At 40.1% G+C, this 22,654-nt stretch overlaps 1 protein-coding gene across 25 annotated transcripts in view; it reads left to right on the forward strand.

The window, feature by feature from the left end:
- Nucleotides 1-22,654, forward strand: part of PTK2 (protein tyrosine kinase 2) — a 200,993-nt gene that overhangs the window by 138,571 nt on the left and 39,768 nt on the right. For 8 of the 25 annotated variants that reach the window (XM_062626924.1, XM_062626925.1, XM_062626931.1 and 5 more), the window contains 7 exons: nt 2,310-2,362; nt 11,607-11,690; nt 12,886-12,903; nt 16,687-16,743; nt 18,141-18,161; nt 19,200-19,297; nt 20,790-20,874. In XM_062626924.1, the coding sequence (XP_062482908.1) occupies nt 2,310-2,362; nt 11,607-11,690; nt 12,886-12,903; nt 16,687-16,743; nt 18,141-18,161; nt 19,200-19,297; nt 20,790-20,874 (416 nt within the window). The remainder of the gene's footprint in view (nt 1-2,309; nt 2,363-11,606; nt 11,691-12,885; nt 12,904-16,686; nt 16,744-18,140; nt 18,162-19,199; nt 19,298-20,789; nt 20,875-22,654) is intronic. The other 17 variants (XM_062626929.1, XM_062626930.1, XM_062626920.1 and 14 more) reach the window with 5 other exon arrangements.

Below are 22,654 nucleotides of genomic sequence, written 5' to 3' on the forward strand. Positions count from 1 at the left end.
ATTGTTGCTTTGGGGTTCTAGCATAAATAGCAGGTGATGATTTGGGACCATGGGGGCATAAATGACTGACAGAAGTATTAAACTTTTAAAGATACCAGAAATGCAGTCTGGGGGGAGAAGTGCATAATGCATCCATCATGTTTGACAGTAACCAAAGGAGCAAGTTGAAAACACTTGACTGGGATTCAGGCAATTTAGCTTGTGTCCATGGATGTATTTAATTATAGGAGTGATGCTGAACAGCTTTGAATTGCGGTTTCAATCTCAGTGAGTCCATGCTCTTGTTTTTCCTATTTGTCCCCTTTTCTTCTTATGTGAAACACAGAAAGCATTTTTCTGTCTATCATGGTTCTGCCATGTCACCGTTTGTTAATAAAGCTTCCATACTGGGGCCAGTTGAAGTTTGGATCTCAGGGTTCAGTGTAAGAAAGAATACCATTCACACAGCAAACACTGCTTAATCTATTGTTGTAAATATAGTAATGTAGAACATTCTTCTCCAACAGTAATTGTGGATTTGTAAAAAATGCTGATCTTGCATTTTTTCCTCTGGCTAGTTTTACGGTGATACTATACCCAAGGTATGCTGGAGATGCTATCTGCATCTAATAATTCTTGTTATTAGATCTATATATGCTATATATTAGATGTATCTATAGTATGCTAAGATACTTCTGCATTCTTCTCCTTCCCAGGCTTTAAGGTGAATAAGAAAAGATTTCTAATTTAAGCTCTGTTTGAACGAAGAATACTTCTTACGTAGTTGGAGTTGGTAGTCCATAACACAGTGGTAGGCAAGCCCATTAATTCCTCCTGATTCTTCACACTCCTGGTGCCAGTGGATAGGTTTCCATCCTATCTAGTAGGTTGGGATGGGTGTCTCCCCTTTCCACAGGCAGTTCGTTATTGTGGCCTCCTAAACTTCAGTCCTTTAACCAAGCCACTTGGGTTTTTTCTGCTTTTTTTAATCTGGCTGCTTTCTCAATAGCCATGCTCAGACCTGGTTTAAAGTCACGTATCATCACATCATCTCCTTGACCCTTAGCAGGCAGCATCACCAGGATCCAGCAGCAGAAGATAACTGCTGAAAGACCAAATGAAATTTAGCAGTTTATAGTGTCTTCTCTCTTCCTTTTGGGACACATGGACTGTGCCTCCTTTGCCCCAGCCACCTCATTCTGTTTCTTCCTTGATTCCTGGAAGGAGTCCAACGTTATTATTTTACCATTTGGATAGAGTATGGGACACAATTTGTTCCTCAATCTGCAAGAAACCAGCCACTTTGGATACCAGTGCTTGTTCTTCCTACACAGGTCCTGCTGCAGTCCTTTGCTAGCCAGGTTGCTTTCTCATAGTGCAGAAAGAGAGGGGTGAAAATGAAGGCAGGAAAAGGAAATAAAGTTGAGGCTGGAAGCAGTAAAATGGATAAACTTTGTATGCACTCAAATGGAAGAGAAAAAAATACAACTGAGGAACACAATAACTCACTAACTACATAAAGTTTATCCTTTTTATTTATAGGGCTTTCTGCGATAAAGTAGGAGTAAAAGAAAAGCTTCTTCCTGTTTTGGGGGCAGTTTATCAAAACCAAATTTGTATGCTTGAGTCTGTTTAAACAAGGGCATTGCCTATGCTCTTCATCTGGCAGCAGAGGACTGGGCTCTTTTCAGATGCATAAAGCTGGTAGTCAACAGCATCTTGCATCTGGAAAGATGTGCCTTTGCCAGCTGAAATTCCAGATTTCTGAAGGCATGAAGTGCAGTGCTCTCATACAGTTAAAATTGTGTTTCTGCGGAAAAGAAATAGGAGAATTCTTTGGAATTTCTGGTGCTAATGAACAATTATCCCTAATTACATTTAAATGGGTTTTGGAGTTATTTGCTTGACATCTAAATTGATTTTAAATTGTGCAGGATAAGTCATCTTGGAGACAAAAGCTGTTCGTACTCCCAATAGATGATACAGAAAGTAGAAGCACCATCAGATTACGCATATTGACTGTGTTTAGAAGCACACAGTTTAATCTTGAAAGCTTGTTAAACCTGGGTTTTGGTTTCACCTTTCTATTTGCCCTCTCGCTGTGCATCGACGTGCTGATGGAAACAGGAGCGCATTCCCTCTGCTCTCCCTCCCCCCGATGGGTTTGAAATGGTAGATTCCTTTCTGACTTTTCTCCCCCTCCAAAGCTGTCACTGTGGGGAATGGATTGGCCCTGCTAATTACAGTAGGTGCCCTGTTAGGAGGAATTCCCAGTGTATGGGACCGGGAAGAATGTACAGCATTCAGCGCTTCCAACCTCTCTTTTACAGGCTGGCCAACAACGAGAAGCAAGGAGTAAGGTCACACACAGTCTCTGTGTCAGGTAAGGCTCATAAAATCAAATGCAACCTTATTTATAAAGCTAGCAGGCGTTCAGGCAGCCTTGTCACTGATTTGTTTCACTTCTTCCTGTGTGGTGGTTGACTTTGCCAGGACTCGTAGCTCTGCTGCCTTTGTAGTGCAGTTTCTAAAGAGAAACTTATTTGAGCTCTCCTACGTAGTCTCACTTGTGAAAACACTCATTTCCAAGCGGGAGCGCAGGGCCAGGATGCTTCAAAGCAAAGCTGCATGTCAGTATCTTCACTGCACTTTGTGATGAAGTAGAATATTGTGGGTTAGAACTTAAATTACCTGAGTGTGTGTTAATTATGAAGCTTTGAAAAGTGAAAATAGGCAATTAAATATTAATGGTTGCTTTTGGGAAAGAAGAAACTTAATAGCAAGTATTTCTTTGTTACTGCTGTTCAGATCAAAGCGCTTAATTTTCACTATTGAAAATCCTGAGTTAATTGAAGGATGAGCATGGGAGGTGATCCAGGTTGTTCCTACAGCTCAGAGACTGCTAAGGTTTCTCTCAGTTACTGTGGGGTTTTTAAGTATTTATACTTGAGAGAGGACAGTTTCTTTTACAGGATCTTAAATACTTTTGAGGGATTTATTCAGTGCTGGAGTAGAAAATACATTTTGAAATCCTTATGCATAATATTAAAGAGATATTCACTGCAAACCTGCATTAATATTATGTTTTCCTATAGATTTCTAGTATTTGTCTGTGAACCTCAGGAACCAGCACTGGGGCTCGGTCCAGTGTCCACCCTTGACTTACTACAGCCCCACTTTAACAGTAGCGTGAGCACTTAGTGGCATATATTCAAAATGCCAACGTGTTCCGTACAAAAGAAGGGGGAAAGATCTGTAGATGTTTACCCAGTTTCCTACTTTTCAGATTCCTTTCCCCACCCTTAACCTCCTTTTAAAGATGTTTGAGATTCAACCCTCGGCATAGGAAGCCCAAGTAAACAGACCTTTGTGCAAGAAAATAGGTGGCAGGATCTGGGATTAGAACATGTATCAAGTTGCAGAGGTATGATAGAGTTTCCTCAGTTACTGTTACCTCTCCAATAGCAGCTCTTGTTCCTTCAGTCCCTATCAAGCAAGCATGATAGATAAGGTAGATGAGCTTGAAGCATGGTCAGCATGTTCTCTCTTGATTCATACCTGTGTGGCTCGTTTTGGCTGCTGGAAGTTGAAGTTTCTTAAGTGATGAGTGCTGTGCTTGTTCATTGCTGATCTTAAACCTCCTACTCCTCTGCCACCTCAGGATTTTCTAATCTCTGGATTTTTCTAGGAATGCTGATATGCTTTTACTGTTAAAAGCAGTGAGAACTGCTTACTTCATGAGCCTTTACTGCTGTCACTTTGACTTTGCAAATGCAGGTATCTTTTGCTTAATGTGGTACATCTGAAGTACTCTAGTGTCTCAGAGCACAAACTCACTTCTCTACTCTGAAAGTAGTGATTTGGCATGAACATAGGGAAGTTAGTTGTAATACCACTTAACTGGCGGTTAGGGCATCACATAAAGGTGGATGATGGGCAAACGAGAGCTTTGCTGTAGCACCACAACAGTAGCAGTGCTGGAGATGAGCTGGTTACCCAAGTGAATGTCAAGGAAGCTTTAAGGCACAAAGCTGGCTCCTAATGCCATAAACAAAGCAAGAAAATTAAACCAGAAAGTGCCCTTCTCTTTCTTCGTAATACCAAAATCAAAACCAATTAGGTATTCTTCTTGTAGTAAGGTTATATATCCTTCCACACTGAAATCATTGTGCTTATTTCTTATACTATGTTACACTGGGAACACTTGACATAATACTGGAATGATTTAAGCCATTGCATCTATTATTCAATCTTGAGGGTTTGTTCTTCTTTTATTATAATAAGGGTACATAAAACACAGACATACTTGTTCTGTTGTTGAGGGGTTTTGCCCCCAACATGATTTGAAATGCAGTAAGTGTGACATGATTGTGGAGATGAAGTTGCATGATGAGGTTTTTGACTCATCACAAGAATCTCTTGAGTCCCCAAAGGAATCAACTTGCTATAACTGAAGTATTACTTGATGTAGACAGGAAGAAGTGTCACTCCTGTTGTCACATGTAACTGGATCCATCAGTATGGAACAACGGAGGCAACAGATGTACATTATGTTCGCTTAACCCAAGAGCTGCAGGTCAGCAGAGTGACAGCATCCAGTGCAGCGCCAGCTGTGGGTGATGCTATCTTGGTTTGCAGAATAAGAGCTTTTCTCTGGTGACATTTAAATGACTTAGAGCGAAGGGCTTCAAATAAAATGAGCTTTTATAACTTAGTGACAGCTGTAACGTCCTTCATGCCTGTGATAGTTGTAATCAGGAATTAATTCTGCCTGTTGTTTTGCCTGAGATTGCTCCCCTTTGTTTAGACCTCTCCTGATGCTAAAGCTAAAGAGCAAAAGCTGAGACAGGCATTCAGCAGGAAAATTAAGCAGTCAGATGTATTTATAGTACTTACAGCCTTAGTTGCAGGGGAAGTGAATTCCCCACCAGAAGGTGGGGGAACGACCAGTAGCGAAAACCCAGTGTGGACCATGATTTGGTGGTCTGAAAGTATTTGAAGTTGTGTAGGGTTGCAAATGATCCTGATACTGAAAGACTCCTTGTGTGTCTTTTTGAAATGGTTTTTAACCTACCTTGAAATATTTCTGGTCTAGTGAAACGAAAACTTGTTCTTTCCAAGTGTTTCAATATTCCAAAGCATACAAAGATAGAAGGGGTTTCATTTTCTTACTTGTTTTTTTCCTCTCAACAAAGGCCTTTTCAAACTTAGTGAATGGTGTAAAGTTGGTTTCAGGAGTCCAGAGCAGCAGAGTGCTGGGCCTGGGAGCCAAGCTGTGTGTCAACTGAACCAGGTTTCACCACACACCTCTTATTACATGCTTCTGCTTCTGTTTCTTCTGGTGATACTTGTCTGCATTGCTTCTTCAAGTTCCATGTTCCTTGCAGTGGGCATTGTCTTTCACTCTGTGCAAGTAAGGTGCCTACCACATTTTCCTCATTTTTAAAGAATAGTGATAATTTTATCCCTCAAAGAGATAATTCCAGCTTTTACCTTCTTCTCCTTCAACTTCTGTCTTTACATTAAGAAGGAATTCTTTGTACTTAGCCAAGAGCATACAGTCAGGAAACAGTAAGTTCAGACTATTTGCTCTGTGCAAATAGTACATCAAATGTGTAAGGAGCAGCATGCCAGTTTTACTGTGATTTTATGGAGTAGATTTCCTGCTGTTTTGCTTGAACTCCCCATATTAAAACGTTCTTCTCTAGTCTACAGGAGCTTGTTTTGGCCAGCAGTTTGTTTTGAAATAGCAAACCTTAGCCTAAATTAATAAAGGGATGCATTTATTTACTGATAGATGTGCTTCCAAAACTAGTATTTTACCCAGTGAATTATAGATTGTAAGAAGCTCTTAATGAAGTAAAACCAGTAAAGCTGTAGTTTGCTTGCTCCCTTTTAACATAAACTCTGACACGGAGATCTTTGGTTTCTTCTGCCCTATGCTTGCTTATATAAATACAGCTAGGAGGAATAAATAGGATTTGCCTCCTTTGCACTAGAGAAGTCCATGGAAATAAGTTTCTTTACTTGTAGCTCAGTGTTACTTTGCATTCAGTGCTAGAGAATATGACATTTCAGGCCCATTTGTTTCAGCCAGTATTGAACAAGAAGAGGATTGAACAAGTCTTGGCACTGCAGGGTTCTTGGCAGTGTTAGGTTCACGGTTGGACTCAAGGATCTTAATGGTCTTTTCCAACCGAAATGATTCTGTGGTTCTAAGCAGCCACTTGTGGCATTTGGTTATTCAGGTACTGCTCAGTAGAATTAGGTGTTTGTGGAGAGAGAGCTGTAACTGGAAAGAATCAGTCATAGAATCCTGGGTTGGAAGGGACCTCAAGGATCATCTGGGCCAACCTGTCTAGGCAAAGCATGACCTAGATTGCATGGCCCAGTACCCTGTCCAGGTGACTTAAAAGTGGCCAGTGTTGGGGAGTCCAGCACTTCCCTGGGGAGATGATTCCAATGACTGATTGTCCTCATTGGGAAAGATTTCCCTCTTGTGTCCAGTTGGAATCTCCCCAGGAATAACTTGTGCCCATCACCCCTGGTCTTTTCCATGTGACTGGTTGTAAAAAGGAAGGCTCAATCTTATTTATAGCCACCCTTTGAGTACTGGAAGGGGTGATAAGGTCTTGAGTGAGCCTTCTCTTCTCCAGGCTGAACAAGCCCAGCTCTCTCAGCCTTTCCTCACACAGCTTCCCAGTCCTTGGATCATTTTTGTGGCCCTTCTCTGGACCCTGTCCACATCTTTTTTGTATAGCAGGGACCAAAACTGAACACAGTATTCCACCTGTGGCCTGACAAGTGCTGAGCAGAGTGGGAACAAGAGCCAAGTGGAGTGGGCATGACAGTAAGGAAGAAGATTGAACTGTTCTGGTTCAAAGCAGCTTCTGCATGTGCATATTTAATGAAGGAAATTAAAAGGTGATTAAAAAGATGGTCACTGTTTGAGATGTTAAAGCAGACAGTTTAAGTCATGTAAGTAATAAACCCCAGGACACACACCTTTAATAGGGAAATAGGTCTCTTAAAGAGAAGTTAGTTTGTTCCCTGTTACTAACACGAATAGCATTTTAACATCAGGAGGGGTGTAGCTCAAGTGCCTTGTGGTATGGTGGCAGAAGTTTCTAATAATGCTGGTGCAGTATTAGAATGCATAATAATGCCATTGCCTCTCTAAAGAGGGGAAAAAATGTGTTTGCTTATAGGGACTCTAAAAAACTATAACTGCATCCAGGATTTAGATATATCCAGTAACGTGCCCTGTGAAGAAGAAATCGGATCTCTTGGAGAGAGATTCCTTATAGGAACTGAAGGATTTTAGCATCCTGAAAGAGGGGCTTCTCAGTGAGCTTCCAGATTCTGCCTCAGAATCGTGGATTTATAGTATAACATCATTGCACTTAAATCACATATTGTGGTTAACTCCTGGTCATGGCAGTGAAGTGTCATGAGAGTTCTTCTCTAAGGTGCTGATCAGATTCTAGTTGAAGTAGTTGCCAATTGAGTTGTACCGAGTAGCTGAAAATTCAATTTGAATGAAAAAACCCTCTGTTGAACAAGAGAAGCCTGATTTAAGTGAGATTTTAGCCTGCAGAAAAAGATCCTATGGTATAGTTCTTCTGTGAGAGAGACTTCCAGCAGGTTACCTAGAACAGACTGAAATGTAGCAGGAGCCAGAAGTCAAAATGCAGCAAAGAGGAGAGGAGAAACAGTAAATCTATTCACCTGATTTCATAGAATCCCAGAATGGTTTGGGTTGCAAGGGACCTTAAAGCTCATCCAGTTCCAGCCCCTGCCATGGGCAGGGACACCTTCCACTAGAGCAGCTTGCTCCAAGCCCTGTCCAACCTGGCCTTGAACACTGCCAGGGATGGGGCAGCCACAGCTTCTCTGGGCAATCTGTCCTAATTTCAGTATTACAACTCTTTAAGATGTTCTTAATGAAGGAGATGTTGGCCTATGAAGGGACCTGAGTTCATGGGTGAGTGATGTGGGCTAAGAACAAGCAAAGCTATAAGCAAGGATGGAAAGACAAATACCATTTTCCTGAACCACTTCTCCTTGAAAAGCACAGTGCACGCTCTGTTCCGTGATTCCTGAGCTCAAGATGAAGGCCTTTCCTGTGTTCAGCTCTGAAAGAGTTCCTTGTGTAGGACTTGTATTCCTGGTTCCATTTGAATTAGTTGGTAGGGGAAAAGGTGTTCTTTGCTTGAGGTTATAAAGCTGGGGTTTTCTTTCATGTTCATTTTATCCACTCACTCCAAAAAAGGCAATGCTGCAAAGTGTAGTAAAGTTTAAGAGAAAGAATTGTACCTTGAGGGCTTATGACTGTGTACTTGAACTCAGGACTGGGAGATGTTCAAGCCTAAGTTTTACTACAGAGTGATTATACAAACCTTGATGAAGTCATTAGCTTCCAAGGGAGTTCCTTGATTCTTAACTCATCCACATGTTCCACTGATTAATAATATAGCTAAAATACCCTTAATGCTAATAAATCACAGTAATTCAGACTCCCTCACAGTTGAATAGTCTGGTGGTGTTATCTTTCTGTGTATTAGACTGACTAAAATGCAGAAGACCACCAGAATGAGCTGTGGTGACAGTCTAAACATATCTCCTCCATAGAGTGCTCAGGAAGTTACTGCTTTGATTTCATCCATCTGTGTTGTTCATTAGAGAGTTCTATCCTCCTACACTCTTCCTTTGTGATCCGTTCACTTGACTTGAGCAGCCACTTTGCTCTGCCAGCAATAACACTGTGGTATGACTAAAGAAATGTTTCATGCAGTAATAGGACAGGGGGTTGTTGTTTTATGTCTAAACATATGACACTTGGTGCTCATTTAATTTCAAAAGCTTGAAAACAAATAGATTCATTTCTTAGAATCATAGAATGGTTGGGGTTGGAAAGGACCTTAAGATCATCCAGTTCCAACCCCCCCTGCCATGGGCAGGGACACCTCACACTAAACCATGTCACCCAAGGCTCTGTCCAACCTGGCCTTGAACACTGCCAGGGATGGAGCATTCACAGCTTCCCTGAGCAACCCATTCCAGTGCCTCACTACCCTCACAGTAAAGAACTTCTCCCTTATATCCAGTCCAAACTTCCCCTGTTGTACAGATTTTTCCAGGGTTTTCCTAAGAGCAGTTCAGGAGTGTGTGATTAAAATAGAATGGGACATTATCAGTCTCAGCCTTTCAGTATTGGTTATCTACTCACACAATCCCAACCAGTTGCTACAGTAGTAACTGCCCTCTGGCCTGGCCGCATCCTTTCCTACACAGTCTGTTGCATAACAGTGATTTTGCTTTTATCTTCCACAATGATTTCAGTGTATACTTTGTGTTAAGAAGAGGAAATAAATAAATACAGCCCAGTGCAGTTTTCAGCAGCATTTCTGAGATTTATAGGCGTTTAGGTAGACACCAGTGACATCCTGGCTGGAAACTGGTGTGCAGTGGTGGAAATCCTTTAAGTAGTATTCATTTCAAGCAGGTGGTCTCTGAGCTCCTGAAGAAGTTTTGTAATTTCTCTGTTTTTTTAACTTAAAGTTAGCTCTTCACCTAAATCAGTCTTTGTATCTCTACTGAAAGATTTGGACATTTAAGACAAAGCAGTGTTAATGTGGCAGAAGAGTTGAACAAACTTTAGCCAATAGATCGTAAAGGCAAAGTTTGAATGCAGAAGATGGGTTGGACTGAGTGTCACAGGGCATCTACGTGATGAATTAAAACCACCTTTGTCATCGCCATGTGCCCTTCATATGAAACAGGTTAGTCAGGTTTCAGTCAGCTTCTGCTACCCGTGTGTCAGTGGAAGAGGGAGGAGGATTTCAAGCTTAAATTGAGCTTGAGCAGACAGGTCAAGAGTTGAAACATCTCTTCCGTTTCAGACAGCTTGCATTGCTTCCAGTGACTCTATACCTGTTCTTCTGTTTCAGCAGAGTACTGGATTCCTTTATTCTCCTTTCAGTACCTTTTCAGCAGTCTCTTAAAATAGCTGTGGTATTCTTGTCTTTTCTTTCATCCTCTGAAACTTACTGATGAAAGTTACCTCAGGTTTGTGTTAGAATGAAACAGCACTGAAAATTGCTGTGTGATGTTAGGAAGGTAAATCCCTAGGATTGTATTAATGTAGTTTACATGGAAATATTGATATTCCAACTACTCCATAATTTTGCCCTTTTAGCTTTAGCTTTGAATCTGATTAATGTTCAGTCATTTTCCGTGACATTTCCCCAGATAGCAAGTGATTTGTCTCTTTAATCCCCCCAGCAGCTTTTGCAATGGTAATTTTTGTTGCTTAGGATACAGTGATCAATCTCACCCCCCTGTTTCAACTTGGGATTTAGGTCACCATGTTAGCAAAGAATGGGTCGTACATAGAAGTCTATTGCTTGTTAGATTTGCATGCGTGACATTCAACATACAGCTTCCAGACTGGACAGTGATTGAACACAATATACACACCGTCCTGCAGAGCTGTGTAGAAGATGGTGCTTTGTGTCAGTATGGGCTGCTTTGATGGTTCTTAGGTTTCCAGCATCTATGAAAAATGTGAAGTTATCCAAAGTTAATCCTCTTTTTCCACCCTTCCTCCAGTCCCCCCACCACCAATGAATGTGCTGTGCCTGTGGGCTTCTCTACTAGCGCCTGGACCTCCGGGCTGTATTCACTCAGGGTGACTGGACCCGAGTTGTGACTGTGGAGGACTCCCAGGCACAAGATGCGGGTTTTTAGTTGATTGCCTTTTTAAAGCGCCTCTCACATTTCCTGAGATAGAGGAGAGAGAGAAAAGGAGGAAAGGAGAGAGGAGCAAACAGATAACAAGGGAAATAAAAGGAGCAGCTATCTTTAGGTCCTTAGTGTCGATCTGTGTCCTCTTTTCTCACCTTGTGCAATCAGCTGGGGCTTCTTTGTATTTTCTCCCACTCAAAAATCTCTCTTTCTGATAAGTACTTTGCTAATTAAATGCAGTGAGGTGACTAGGAAAGGGGGCAGTGAGGCCAGTATCTAGGGATTTTCACTCAGAGGTCCTGGGAGAGCTACAATAGCAATAGGCATGACAGGTCTGCACTGGGGATAGATCTCCAGACTTGACCATAAAATGTGTCAGTGTTGTATTTCAGTGGGACAGAGCAGCTGTGGTTTTCCTTGTTCTATGTAACCCTGCTATGTGAAATGCTTGTTTTGTGTTAGATTAGGGGTCCAGAGAGTCAATACATCCATGCTGAAGTCTGGTGACTGCCACTAATCAGAATTTAGCTATAGCACAGCCTGGCAGAACTGAGATGGGGATCTTGCAGTAGCAGATTACACTTCTGGGGTAGACAGTATTCTTTGCATGGTGGTGGATATAGCTGGCAAAAGCTGACCTTTTAATAGATAAGAACTTACATTTAAGAATAACTTTGCTGTAGAAAGAAATTTGAAGGAAAGCACCAGACATGCTTTAGAGTTTCAAAAGCATTCGGATATCCATTTGCGTATGCGGAATTGCAGTGTAAACCTTTACCTTTATGTTCGTTCATTGTAGATGTTCTCTCCAGTCTCTTTTCTTTTATTTCCAAATAATTTGTTTCTGTTTTTCTCTTTCCTTTTCTTGCCTCTGTGTAAAGGAGTCAATCACTGTCAACATAAAGTAAAGAAAGCTAGACGCTTTCTCCCTTTCGTCTTCTGTTCCCATGAGTCGCCGCCTAAGGGTACTGCACTGCTCTTTGTATAGGCTGCCTTATTAACCCAAAAGCTGAATATACTAACTCAGTTACTGTTCTTAAACTACTTTAGCCTCAGGTAAACAGAGTTCCAAGAATAATTTCATTACCTTTCTGTTCCCTTACCTCCTATTGAATTGGATTTTCATGCAGCGTGGCAAGTTTGCTGGTCCCCATTTTTATGGGGGGGCTTGTTTTTAAGCATCATATGCTACAACAACAAACATATCAATAATTTCACTTGTACAGCTATGCAGCACCATCTACCATGGATTTTCTGTTAATAGAATTTGACTTCATTCTTGGACCCCTGATACAGCATGCTTATGAATGAAATAGAATAGCAACAATAAGCATCAGCTGAGATCATTTTGAGTTAAATACTGAATATGGCTTTTGGCTGCATACTGGTTCACCACTTGCTCTGGACCAGTTTGGCTTTGTTAGGGGGAAGAAGAATTGGAGTAATAAGTGCATTACTTTTACAACATTAATGTGCATTTTCCTGTCATTTATAAGTAATGTCTGAAGTGCATCAGCTTGTGCTGTGGGGATTGATGGGCCGCTACAGTACATGCGGGATGCGGTGCTTGTTTGAACATCTTCCCAGTAGAGTTGCTCCATTTGCCACTGGTTTAAATTTCAGCTTTTTATGATTGCAATATGCTCTGTATTATTAATACTTAGTTGGCTCAATTTCTTACTCACGTCTTCGTGATAGCACAGGAGTGCGTTTCCTTTGAAAGGGTCAACACCAACTCTTACTTACGCAAAGCCATAAGTGTACGTACGTGCAAAGTCAAATTGATCTGACTCATCTGGCTGTAGATCTGTTTTGTAGTGAAGTATTGAATAAACCCAGAACTTGGTGTTTCTTAACAATGCTTTAAAATAACTAGTTCCACTCCTAAATTTGTGTGTAAATTTATGTTTGAAAGTCATTAACTCTGTTGCATCATACAAGCTTCTTAGAACGTATCTTTGTCCCTTGGGTTTTTAGGTGAGAAGTCTTAAATTCTGCTACTTTTCTGGTTTCTCTTGAGTCAGGTATATAAGATAACTACAGTCTGAATACTTTTGGATTACTCATGAATTTAATAGTATATTTTCCCCTCCCCCTTCTCTGTCCCCTCTCTCTCCCCCTCTGTTTTTCTCTCTCCTTGCATGCCACCTGGATCTGCAGATGAAATTAGTGGGGACGGTAATATGTTTTCTAGTCTGTGTGTTACTAACATGCAATATGCAACTCTTATATCCATAAACCACTTAATGCACATTTCAGTAATGACTTTTATACAGCTTTTCATATTAAAAAGCGGTCTGCTTTGGACATTAGCCAATAAATATTGTGCTGTACAGGCTGTGCAACTAACACTTGCTGCTCAACTGGAATGGGAAAAGGAAAAGCTTATTTCAGACACCCAAGGCTGGGGTATTGCATGGGTTTGCAGTGAGACTTCTGGCATGTTGCAGAGGAAGTTTAGAGGTTTGCAAGAGTGTCCATTCAGTTTGATTTCATCACAGATAGGTTTTGGTCAGTGGTTGAGATTAATGGGTGCAACACAAGAGAAATGAACCTACTAAGTGATACTTTAAAGACATGGCAGCATCCGAGTGCTGTGTACTCTGCTACTACTCCTTGCATACAAAGAAGATGTACAAGACAGATTAATGTAGATGGAATGCAGTTAATCAAGTTTCAGCTGCTCAAACTGATAATTTTAAAGACATTTTAATGTTTTTCTTCAAAACTTTGAACATTATTACAAAAGATTTGACTTTTCCAGACTCTCTAAGTCTTTATTTCTAGAAAATACCCACTTGCTGTCCTCTGGGAACAAGCTGAGTTTTATTTATGGTTTTTTTTAGGGAGATTTTTAGCTATTTTTCCCAAGGATTCCATCTGATGTTGGGAAAAAATCAAACTGCTAGTACTGGTAATGTGTGTATCCTTAGTATTAGAAGTAGGAGGTACTAAAAGGTCATAAAAAGCAGTATGCAAAGAAAGGTGCTAAAAAAATAGAGATAACATCTTGTGGCCTTTCAGTAAAATGTATAAGGGGTGTATAACTGTTCATCTCCTTTCCTTCATGTTTAAATCAAAGTTAATAGTACCCCAGTTTTCTTAAGCATTGAAACCTCAAAGGACATTTTTACTGTCATAAATACAGAAATTGTATTGCAGATACTACCCCTACATAGCTTTTTATTGGTGCTTCTCTTCTATAAATTACAGGCTCTGATAAATTGGAATAATTCATGGAAAGGGAAATTCCAAGCAGGTGGTAAAGGTCATGGATTAGCTGTTATGGATTTAATATCCAAGGATGGTTTTGTACTGTTTAATAAATACACTCAGATTTAGTGAAGCTCAAGTTGGCTCATTTACCTCTACCATCAACTCTGTCCAAAAGCCACCTATTTGGTTTTCCATCTGGAAGAATCTGGGCTTGACCAACAGGTGAAAAGGCTCAGTGCTGGTTGTACAATGTGCAAGAAAGCAGCATCTATGAGCTAGTTTTTCTAGACTGATTAAGGATCTTGAGGATAGGCTATCAAGTGAAATCACTGCTTTGTTGTGTTTAGCGCTTGAGACCACTTTAACACCTTCTTCTTGTTAAAGCAGCCTGGAGAGCTTTGCCTAGCTGAGTTTTGCTTTAGGCTTCACTTAGGTTCTGGAATATCTTAGCAGACTTGGTAATAGCCTCAGTAGTATATGACTAATAGTGGGGTGAAGTCCACAAGTGAAGGAGGTCAGTTATCTGTGGTGCAGAACACTTGGAGCACGTCACTGTTAATACCTTGATGAATTTTCCTCTAATTCCCAGAAGCAATGCCAGGCATGTATAGGAATTATTTTCTGAATTCTTCCTATAGATTCCTCTCTTAAACACATAACAAGAAATATTTGTTTAGTGAATTACATGCATTTAATTAAGGCTACTGAAGACCTTTTTAGTTTCAGGGTGGTTTGGGGCAGTGTATCAAAACCGTGTGTGGTGTTCTGATAATGGATTTATTATGGCTCAATTAATTTAAGATAGAGAGGTGAGCAAACCAAGCCGTTTATCACGTTTTGTAATCACTGGTCCATAACCTACAGTGACGAATGCTCTGGGTTTTTTAAAGACCAATGTGGCACCAGTTCTAGTTTCCAGACTTTAAATTCTTCTCAAATACGTTTCTCATATCATTCAGTCTAGTTTTTTTGCACAGATTAAGAACTTTCTGTAGCCTTAAATACCAGCTTGTAACAATCATTGAGATATACCACACTTAGAAGTTAAAAGCATCTTACCATAATATGGCAAGGAAGCTGAGTGATTTATCCCCATCACGTTGGTGTCACACTGATGGTTTCTTTCAAGCAGATGCATGGGGTTTAGATCAAACTGGAGTTTGTTTTCTACAAAACCATCACTTTATAATGTAGGGAGGGAAAAACCAAGGAAGAGATTAGTGGAGTTTGCTGCCTGTTTAGAATTGTGCACTGTCTTCATACTTAATTGGGTTTTCCTTAGGTGACTGCTTTGCTGTGTCCTAAATAGAAATTTCCTATCAACAATTTAAATGGCATAGAGTTTCCATAGAATTTCCTGGTTCTGTTTGTACAAGACATGGTAAATTCCTGCAGGAGTTGGAAAGAAAAATAGCTTTCATTTCATTTTAGTAGTAAGAAGTAGGGGTCATAGAACTACGTTTGCTGACTGAAGTGTCGAATGTCAGAGGTTAGAGGCAACCTGTAGTTTCCTAATAGTGAAATATTCAGTTTGTCAGAAAATGAAGCCTCTTCTTCATGTATGTGTGTAATATTGATGAGCCTTGCTCTGGTTTCAGAGCTGGCTTAAGTTGCTTGACCTGAGGGCTGCTGCAAAAGCGATCATCCCATCCTTCTTTCCACTCTCACTGTGGCTTCGTCCCATTCACCATTTGGAAGCCATACCTCTAGAAATGACACCAGGGAGAGGTAGGGATATACGTATGCTCCAGGGCAGATGAGGAAAAAAGGGGAGTAAATCATGTCTTTGAGAGGTGGCCCAATATCTGATCACCTGAAACCAGGCACAGAAACCGCATGTTGGATTGGAAATCAATCAGTTTGGAGAGCCTCTTTATGCATTTGAAGTTTGTGAGTAGAATTTATCAGCTTTGACGTGAAAAATTATCTCACTCTTGCAGTTTTCTAACCTACCGAGGGATTTATCTGACCATTAGGAAACAACCTGTACACACTGCAGGTTCTTTAGAGCAGGAGAAAGACCTTCTGAAGTGACTTGACACCATTTGAAACCATTTTGAGACCAGGTTAAGTTTTAAACAGAAGAAGAAATAGACTCTTCTGCCAGTTTTGGGGACTGGTTGTTTTCAAACAGCGTCCAGGAGATGTTGATTCTTGATGTCAGAACCCGCGATGAATTTCCACTAAACAGCAACAATTGAGGCTAATGCAGGAGAAATGGGTGTAAGGCGAGAGTGTGATTTGAAAGATCTTTAGGTTGTAAAAGTCTCTGTGGAAAACAACTCACCTTGCCACACTGCCAGGAGGTAGATGCTGCCCTGGAACATCTTTAGTCTCTGTTCTGCCTGTTTGACATAATAATCCTAGCAAACTATGAGTCACACTTTACTGAACAAAGGTAAAGCAATTTAATCCATTAATAATGTTTTGTCCTTCCTGCAATGGAATTTGCTTTTATAAAGATTTGAAGTCAAAGTTTAGATGATTTTCAGTTGCAGACTTGAAGTTTTTTAAGTACAAATGCCTCTTCCTTTTATTCCTTGCTGAATGCATCTATGTGATGTTGTATAATTGGCACCAAGGTCATTATCATACCATAAATTATGCATGAGCCAGTTTTATTCATGCTATTGTAAATGCGTCCCAGCAATGTGTAATTGGGGGTTGTGACCTATTGATAAATGGGAAATGTTGTTCTGGAGGTGTTTTCATCTGCTTTTCCCGAAACTCTTCCTCCCTTTACAGAGACAGATGACTATGCAGAGATTATAGATGAAGAAGATACTTATACAATGCCGTCGAGTAAGTATGGTGCTTCTCTTGGGAACTTCTCTATCCAAAAGCTTCTTTGCTTTAGCAGGGACTGAATCTTATATTTCAGCCTTAAGTAAATATGTGCGTAAAGAAAATATTGCTCATGGTGTTTTGTAAGCTTTGGTAGTTTTGTAAGGTTTGGTGGTTTTCAAGTTCAGGTTTTGAAGCAAAGAAAACCAACTTCTGGTTTGCTGCTGTTGGTGACTTTTGTGTCTCAAAATGTAGATTTTATGATTGTGATGGCAAACAAAACACTTAAAAAAAGAATGGATGAGGTTTCTAGGGTAAGAGCAAACTGTTTGGAGAGCTTCTGTGTGTTGCTGTCTAAGCATCTTTCACCCTTGCTCTATGACAGACTTGCTGCTCCGTGGTAGAGGAAAGCCAACTGTACCACGTGTTAAAGATGAAAGACTTCAGGAAGAAAAATAACAATTCAAAATTCTTCTGTCTTCATCTTTGAAGCCACAAAAATGAGGCTTTAGCTGCCACAAGGACTTTGTCTTGTGGCATATTTGAATTATATCAACTCAAACTGTCACGGCTAACTCGTTCAATGTAGTAGTCTGGTTTCAGAGTTGTATATGTGAAAATGCAGCTGCGTTTGGGCAACCAAGGATTGCTCTAGGAGCAGACAATCCCTTGATACCCAGGCCCTCAGAAACGCTGGGTTTGCTTAGTTAAGAGGGAAGGATGGTGCTAAACTGGTACCATGTTCAGCTGAAGAGCCGTGGAGTTCACCATGTGGCAGGGATGTTTCATGATCACGTCAGTGTTTGCAGCATCATTTCCACTACTGTGGAAAATACTGGAAAAGCAAGGATATATGTTTTGAAAAACATATATATATATATTTGAACATAAAGATTTGAAAAGCAAGGATATATGTTTTCCAGAAGTAAGCAATGTGTTTTGAATGTCTTGCAGTAAGTCACTACATGGTTCTACTAAAGTAGTTGCAAGATCAAAAAGTATTGTGTTAAATTATGTCCTTTGGTTTTTGTTAACATTTTAACTCTGTGTGGGCTTGGGTGGGTTTTTCCTGCTCTTTTCATTTGAATCCTCATGGAAGTAATTACTTGTGGGCCCAGCCCTCGATGATGCTGAACACTTAAGTGTGCCTACAATTCAGACCCCACGAGATGGGCTGTTGAAGTGAAATTCATTAAGTGCTTTGCTGGATTGAAGTGGACTCAAGTGTTCAGCTCTCAAAGGCCTGAGTCAGTGACGATCACAAGACCTGTGACTTCTGCTAATGTAAACTTAAAATTGCATCAATATATTTCTTCATTTAAAACTAATAACTGTTAAAAAGTGTCTGTCCTTGTCTTGATTGTAAGAAGCTATATTTAAGTAAGCGTTTGATTTTTCTCTTAATTGCACTGCAGAAAGCTATGGAATAGATGAAGGTAACAGGAGCCCCTTTACCATCCCTGTATGCTTGCAGTTTGGAATGATGTGGATTTTTAAGTTTACTCTTCACTTTCATTTAATAAACATGATCTGTAGTTAAACCAGTTAGCTTTGGGATTTTAAAGAGGAAAATGCAGTACTTAAAAAGAAGTGAAAAGGGCATTTATTTGTTATCCAGCTCTAGATGACGTTATTTCTTTGGTGTTAATGAAGCCAAATTAGCAGTCACAAAGTCCTAAACTGGTTGGTTGTGGTTTTTGTCTCTGACTACTACACGGAGAGGTGAAAACATATCCTATGTGTGCTTTTCTGCCAGTCCTGAACTAGTTTCCCATGTCTGCTAGAAATGAAATTGCAACTGAAGTAATTCAGTTGCAATTGATTCAGTGTTTTGCTGAAGCACTGAGCCATTTTTATCATTAATGTTCTCAGTCTGTTAAACCACAGTTAACAAAATTGCCTAAATCTGCCAAACGCATCAATTTTACTTCAGTTACACACTGCTAGCGGTGTAATGCGCTCAAAATTCTGCTCTTTCATTTGATCTTTATTTGCCACGCTCTTGTTTCTCTATTTCTTCTTGCAGTTACCTCTTTAAAAATTCTCTGGGCTCATTTGATGGTTCCAAGATCTAAAAATACCACATAGTGGAGTTCTCTTAAACATCTCAAGCCATGTGTGCTAAGGCCGTATTTAATATCATTGCTGTTGCCCTAGACTGTCCTCTTTGTCTTTTACTGGCTATAATTAAGAAGGGTTCAGTTACCTCTATTGCATTGAAATAAATAATGCATAGTAGTTCATTTAGCAAATCAGATTTCACAATTCCTGCCTCATTGCTTTGGTTCAAACATTTGTTTAAGAGGTTTCCACTGTGTATACGGCATTTGTATAGGTTGGTGTGCAGCAGCTGTTAATCTTAGTAATTCTTATGTGAGACTTTGGAGTGCCTGAGTTTGAGTTTTGTGTCTTGTGGGTTATTTCTTTGCCCTTCCTCAGAAATTTAATATTTGAAGTGCATTATATTCTTATAGCCAGAGATTATGAAATTCAAAGGGAGAGAATTGAGCTGGGGCGCTGCATTGGCGAAGGGCAGTTTGGAGATGTCCACCAAGGAGTTTACATGAGCCCGGTAAGCCTCCCTTCTGAAATAAAGAGAAACCACTGTAAAACCTTTCTAGTTAAAAAATAGCATAAAGCCTAAATGTCTTCCTCAGATGCCTCGGTCTGAGTTTTCCAGAACAAATAAAAACTGATTTTGTCATTTGTTTTTCAGAATAATCAGCATGTAGAGAGTATTTCCCATGCTTCAGATAAGTAGAAAGCTAGCTCCAGAGTAGTTTCTCTATTCCTATATTCCCTTTTTTTATAGATCGGGAAAGAAATCACAAGAGTCAAGTAAATTATTCAGGACTTTAGTACTAAGTCACTGACTCAATCAGAATTGGAAGTCATTCATTTTAACCCTAAGCTTACACTCCCATCTTCATTTTGAGTGTGTCTAAGCATGTGTCCCTTTGGCCATAATCCCATATTGAACATTCAGTGCTGAGCCTGACCTGGGTTTAGCTTTGGCATTTGATGCTGAATCACAGAATCCCAGGTTGGAAGGGACATCGAGGATCATCTGGTCCAACCTCTCTATGCAAAGCATGACTTAGACACCTAAAGGATCTTTCCAGAAGAAAACCTCTTGCAGCTTCTCTGGGCTGTGTGTAACTTACGGAAAAGGGTATCTACACACCAAAGCAAGAGAAGATGAAAGATGCTGCCTGAGCTCTGAGAGTCCTCCTTTGGGCTGCCTTAGTGCATTCATTTTTCAGTGTTCAGAGGGTAAACAGTCAGATGGCAAAATCTGTTCCTGATTGTGAATACGTGTGCTCTGATTAACTTTTGTTTAAGCCTTTGATGTGACTGATTTCGAAGCTAATACGTAAGATCTTTGGTTTACTTTCCTTTGTAGTTTGACTTCAAAATTAGAGCCACTCTTTGCTCTGCAAGAGCCACTAAAAGTCCTTTATTTGGCTTTTCAGGTTGCTTGATGGCATAAGCAAAGTGTGGGGTTTAGGCATATATCTATTTCTGTCTCTGCTTTTGCTAAATATCATCAAGAGTTTACCATCCTCAGTAATACTATTCAGCTAAACTCCCTTCTTTTGTAATAAGTTTTGGATGATTTAACATAGTTTAAAACTGATTAAAAGAAGAAAGCCTTTACTAAGGAAGTTCTTTATTAAGGCAGAAGATCTTCCCTGTGAGTGAAGCTGTGGCTGCCCCATCCTGGCAGTGTTCAAGGCCAGGTTGGACACAGGGGCTTGGAGCAACCTGCTCTAGTGGAAGGTGTCCCTGCCCATGGCAGGGGTTGGGACTGGATGAGCTTTAAGGTCCCTTCCAACCCAAACCATTCATTGATTCTAGGCACATTAGATTTAAATGTTACGCAGTGGGTGTCTAGTTTATAATAATAGTTTAACAGTCAAGCCTTGAAAGTGTAATTTCTTAACTAAATATGTTTTCATGAATAGTACCTTTCTCTAAACACTTTAGGATTTTAAAGGGCTTGGCTTTTGGAGGGCTGTATGTTGTGGGTTCTATTTCACATGTTTCCCAATCATGTCTTTCAGGAGAATCCAGCCATGGCCGTTGCAATCAAAACATGTAAAAACTGCACCTCAGACAGCGTTAGAGAAAAGTTCTTACAAGAAGCCTGTGAGTATTAAAATACTGCTGCTGGGGTAGCTTCTGGAACTGGCCATTGCAAAGACCACAGTATCTCTGCCAGACACTTCTGATTCTGACATAAGTCTTTCATTACTACATAGCATGACCTTTTCCTCTACTGCAGTATGTGCAGTACAGCCTTGCTTTGCCCATGTATACAGTTAATACGGGGTTCTTTGATTTTCTGACTTGAACAGTGATGTCTGAGTCCTGTAAGGCTTCAGAACCAGTTTGAGAATATTAGAGCTCTGATCTTCCATTTTCTTCTTTCTCCTTAATGAATTCACATAGCACCTTTCCCAGTGTATGACTTCCGCAGGTCAGGGGGTTGTCTTTGCTAACAAAGTTGCTAAAATTGTTATGTTTAAGAGTTTGAAAGAGTTGTGAAAATTGAGAATTAAAAATTATGATTGAATAAACCCATTTTCCAAATCATTGCCAACAAATACTGCATTCCCCCAATGATACTTGTCATACATGGAGGGAGGCTTTTTGTGGCGGTAAGTACTAACAGAAAACTTCTCCAAGTGCTGTAGTTACTGCTTTTCTCTACTGTTCGGTCTTGTAATCAAATTGAGATATGAATACAGATCTTAATTCTTCCCTATTATCCTCTGCTGTTGTGTTTCTATAAATGTAATAAAACTATTTTAGATTGGATATAAGGAAGAAGTTCTTTACTGTAAGGGTGCGGAGGAACTGGAATGGGTTGCCCAGGGAGGTTGTGAATGCTCCATCCCTGGCAGTGTTCAAGGCCAGGCTGGACAGAGCCTTGGGTGACATGGTTTAGTGTGAGGTGTCCCTGCCCATGGCAGGGGATTGGAACTGGATGATCTTAAGGTCCTTTCCAGCCCTAACTATTCTATGATTGTATTATACCCATAAATTATTTCATTAAGGCCAGATATTACAATATACTTCTATTCGCTGTTCTTTGTTCCAGGATGTTTTCCTAATTGTTCAGAAAATCTGTGTTCCTGCCTAATGGCTTCTTATTTTTGGATGTCAGACTTCTCTTTAAATTACTATAATTTTTCCCATTATGTTTCTAGCTGTTGGAAAAGTAAATACCATTGCTTGTAGTAATAACTCAGCAGCCGAAGGTAGGCTGCTGTCTCTTCACAATGTAGAAAATAATTGCTCATTGAATGCTCCTTATTATGCTTTGAGCTTGACAGATTAGGAAATGGCAACGTAGTAGACAGATAAATGGGGCTTTTCAGTTCTGATTAAATAGTTTTGCCACTTCTTCTTTCCTGTTTTTAATTCTAATTCCCCTCTGTTACCTTCCTTTTGTTTGTGTTCATACCGCAGCCTCTCAAAAGAATGCTGCCTCCTCGTTCTTAAGAGTACGCCTCAAAACGCCCAAATCCCATTATCTGGAGAGGCAGATTTTGTTATTTCACTGAATTAAGAAATTTATTTCCTAATATTTTAATTTTAAAATATTTGGGGGTTTTCATTATTTGCCTGTGGTGAAGTTTGCAATGCTGAAAAGATGTAGTATTGATTCTTGCAAGGAGGAATACCTCAGATTGAACAGTAGATGAAAGATGTTTTTACATGCATTACTTGTCTTTTCATTCCTCTCTGCTTTTGTGTAGCAGTGTGTGACTATTAATGCATTTGTACATGCTAAAATACAATCCACCTAGTTTGGGGACATCTTCATTGATCTTCCACTGGCTTTTTGGTAAACTGCTCCTTTCTACAAGTAGCTCATTCTTCCTTCCTCTAGAAACTAGGTGGCACAATGATAGAATGACTG

The sequence above is a fragment of the Pezoporus occidentalis genome, unplaced genomic scaffold (genome assembly GCF_034315485.1).
Source record: "Pezoporus occidentalis ecotype Australia unplaced genomic scaffold, CSIRO_AGI_Poc_V1 ctg3, whole genome shotgun sequence".
Taxonomy (NCBI): Eukaryota; Metazoa; Chordata; class Aves; order Psittaciformes; family Psittacidae; genus Pezoporus; species Pezoporus occidentalis.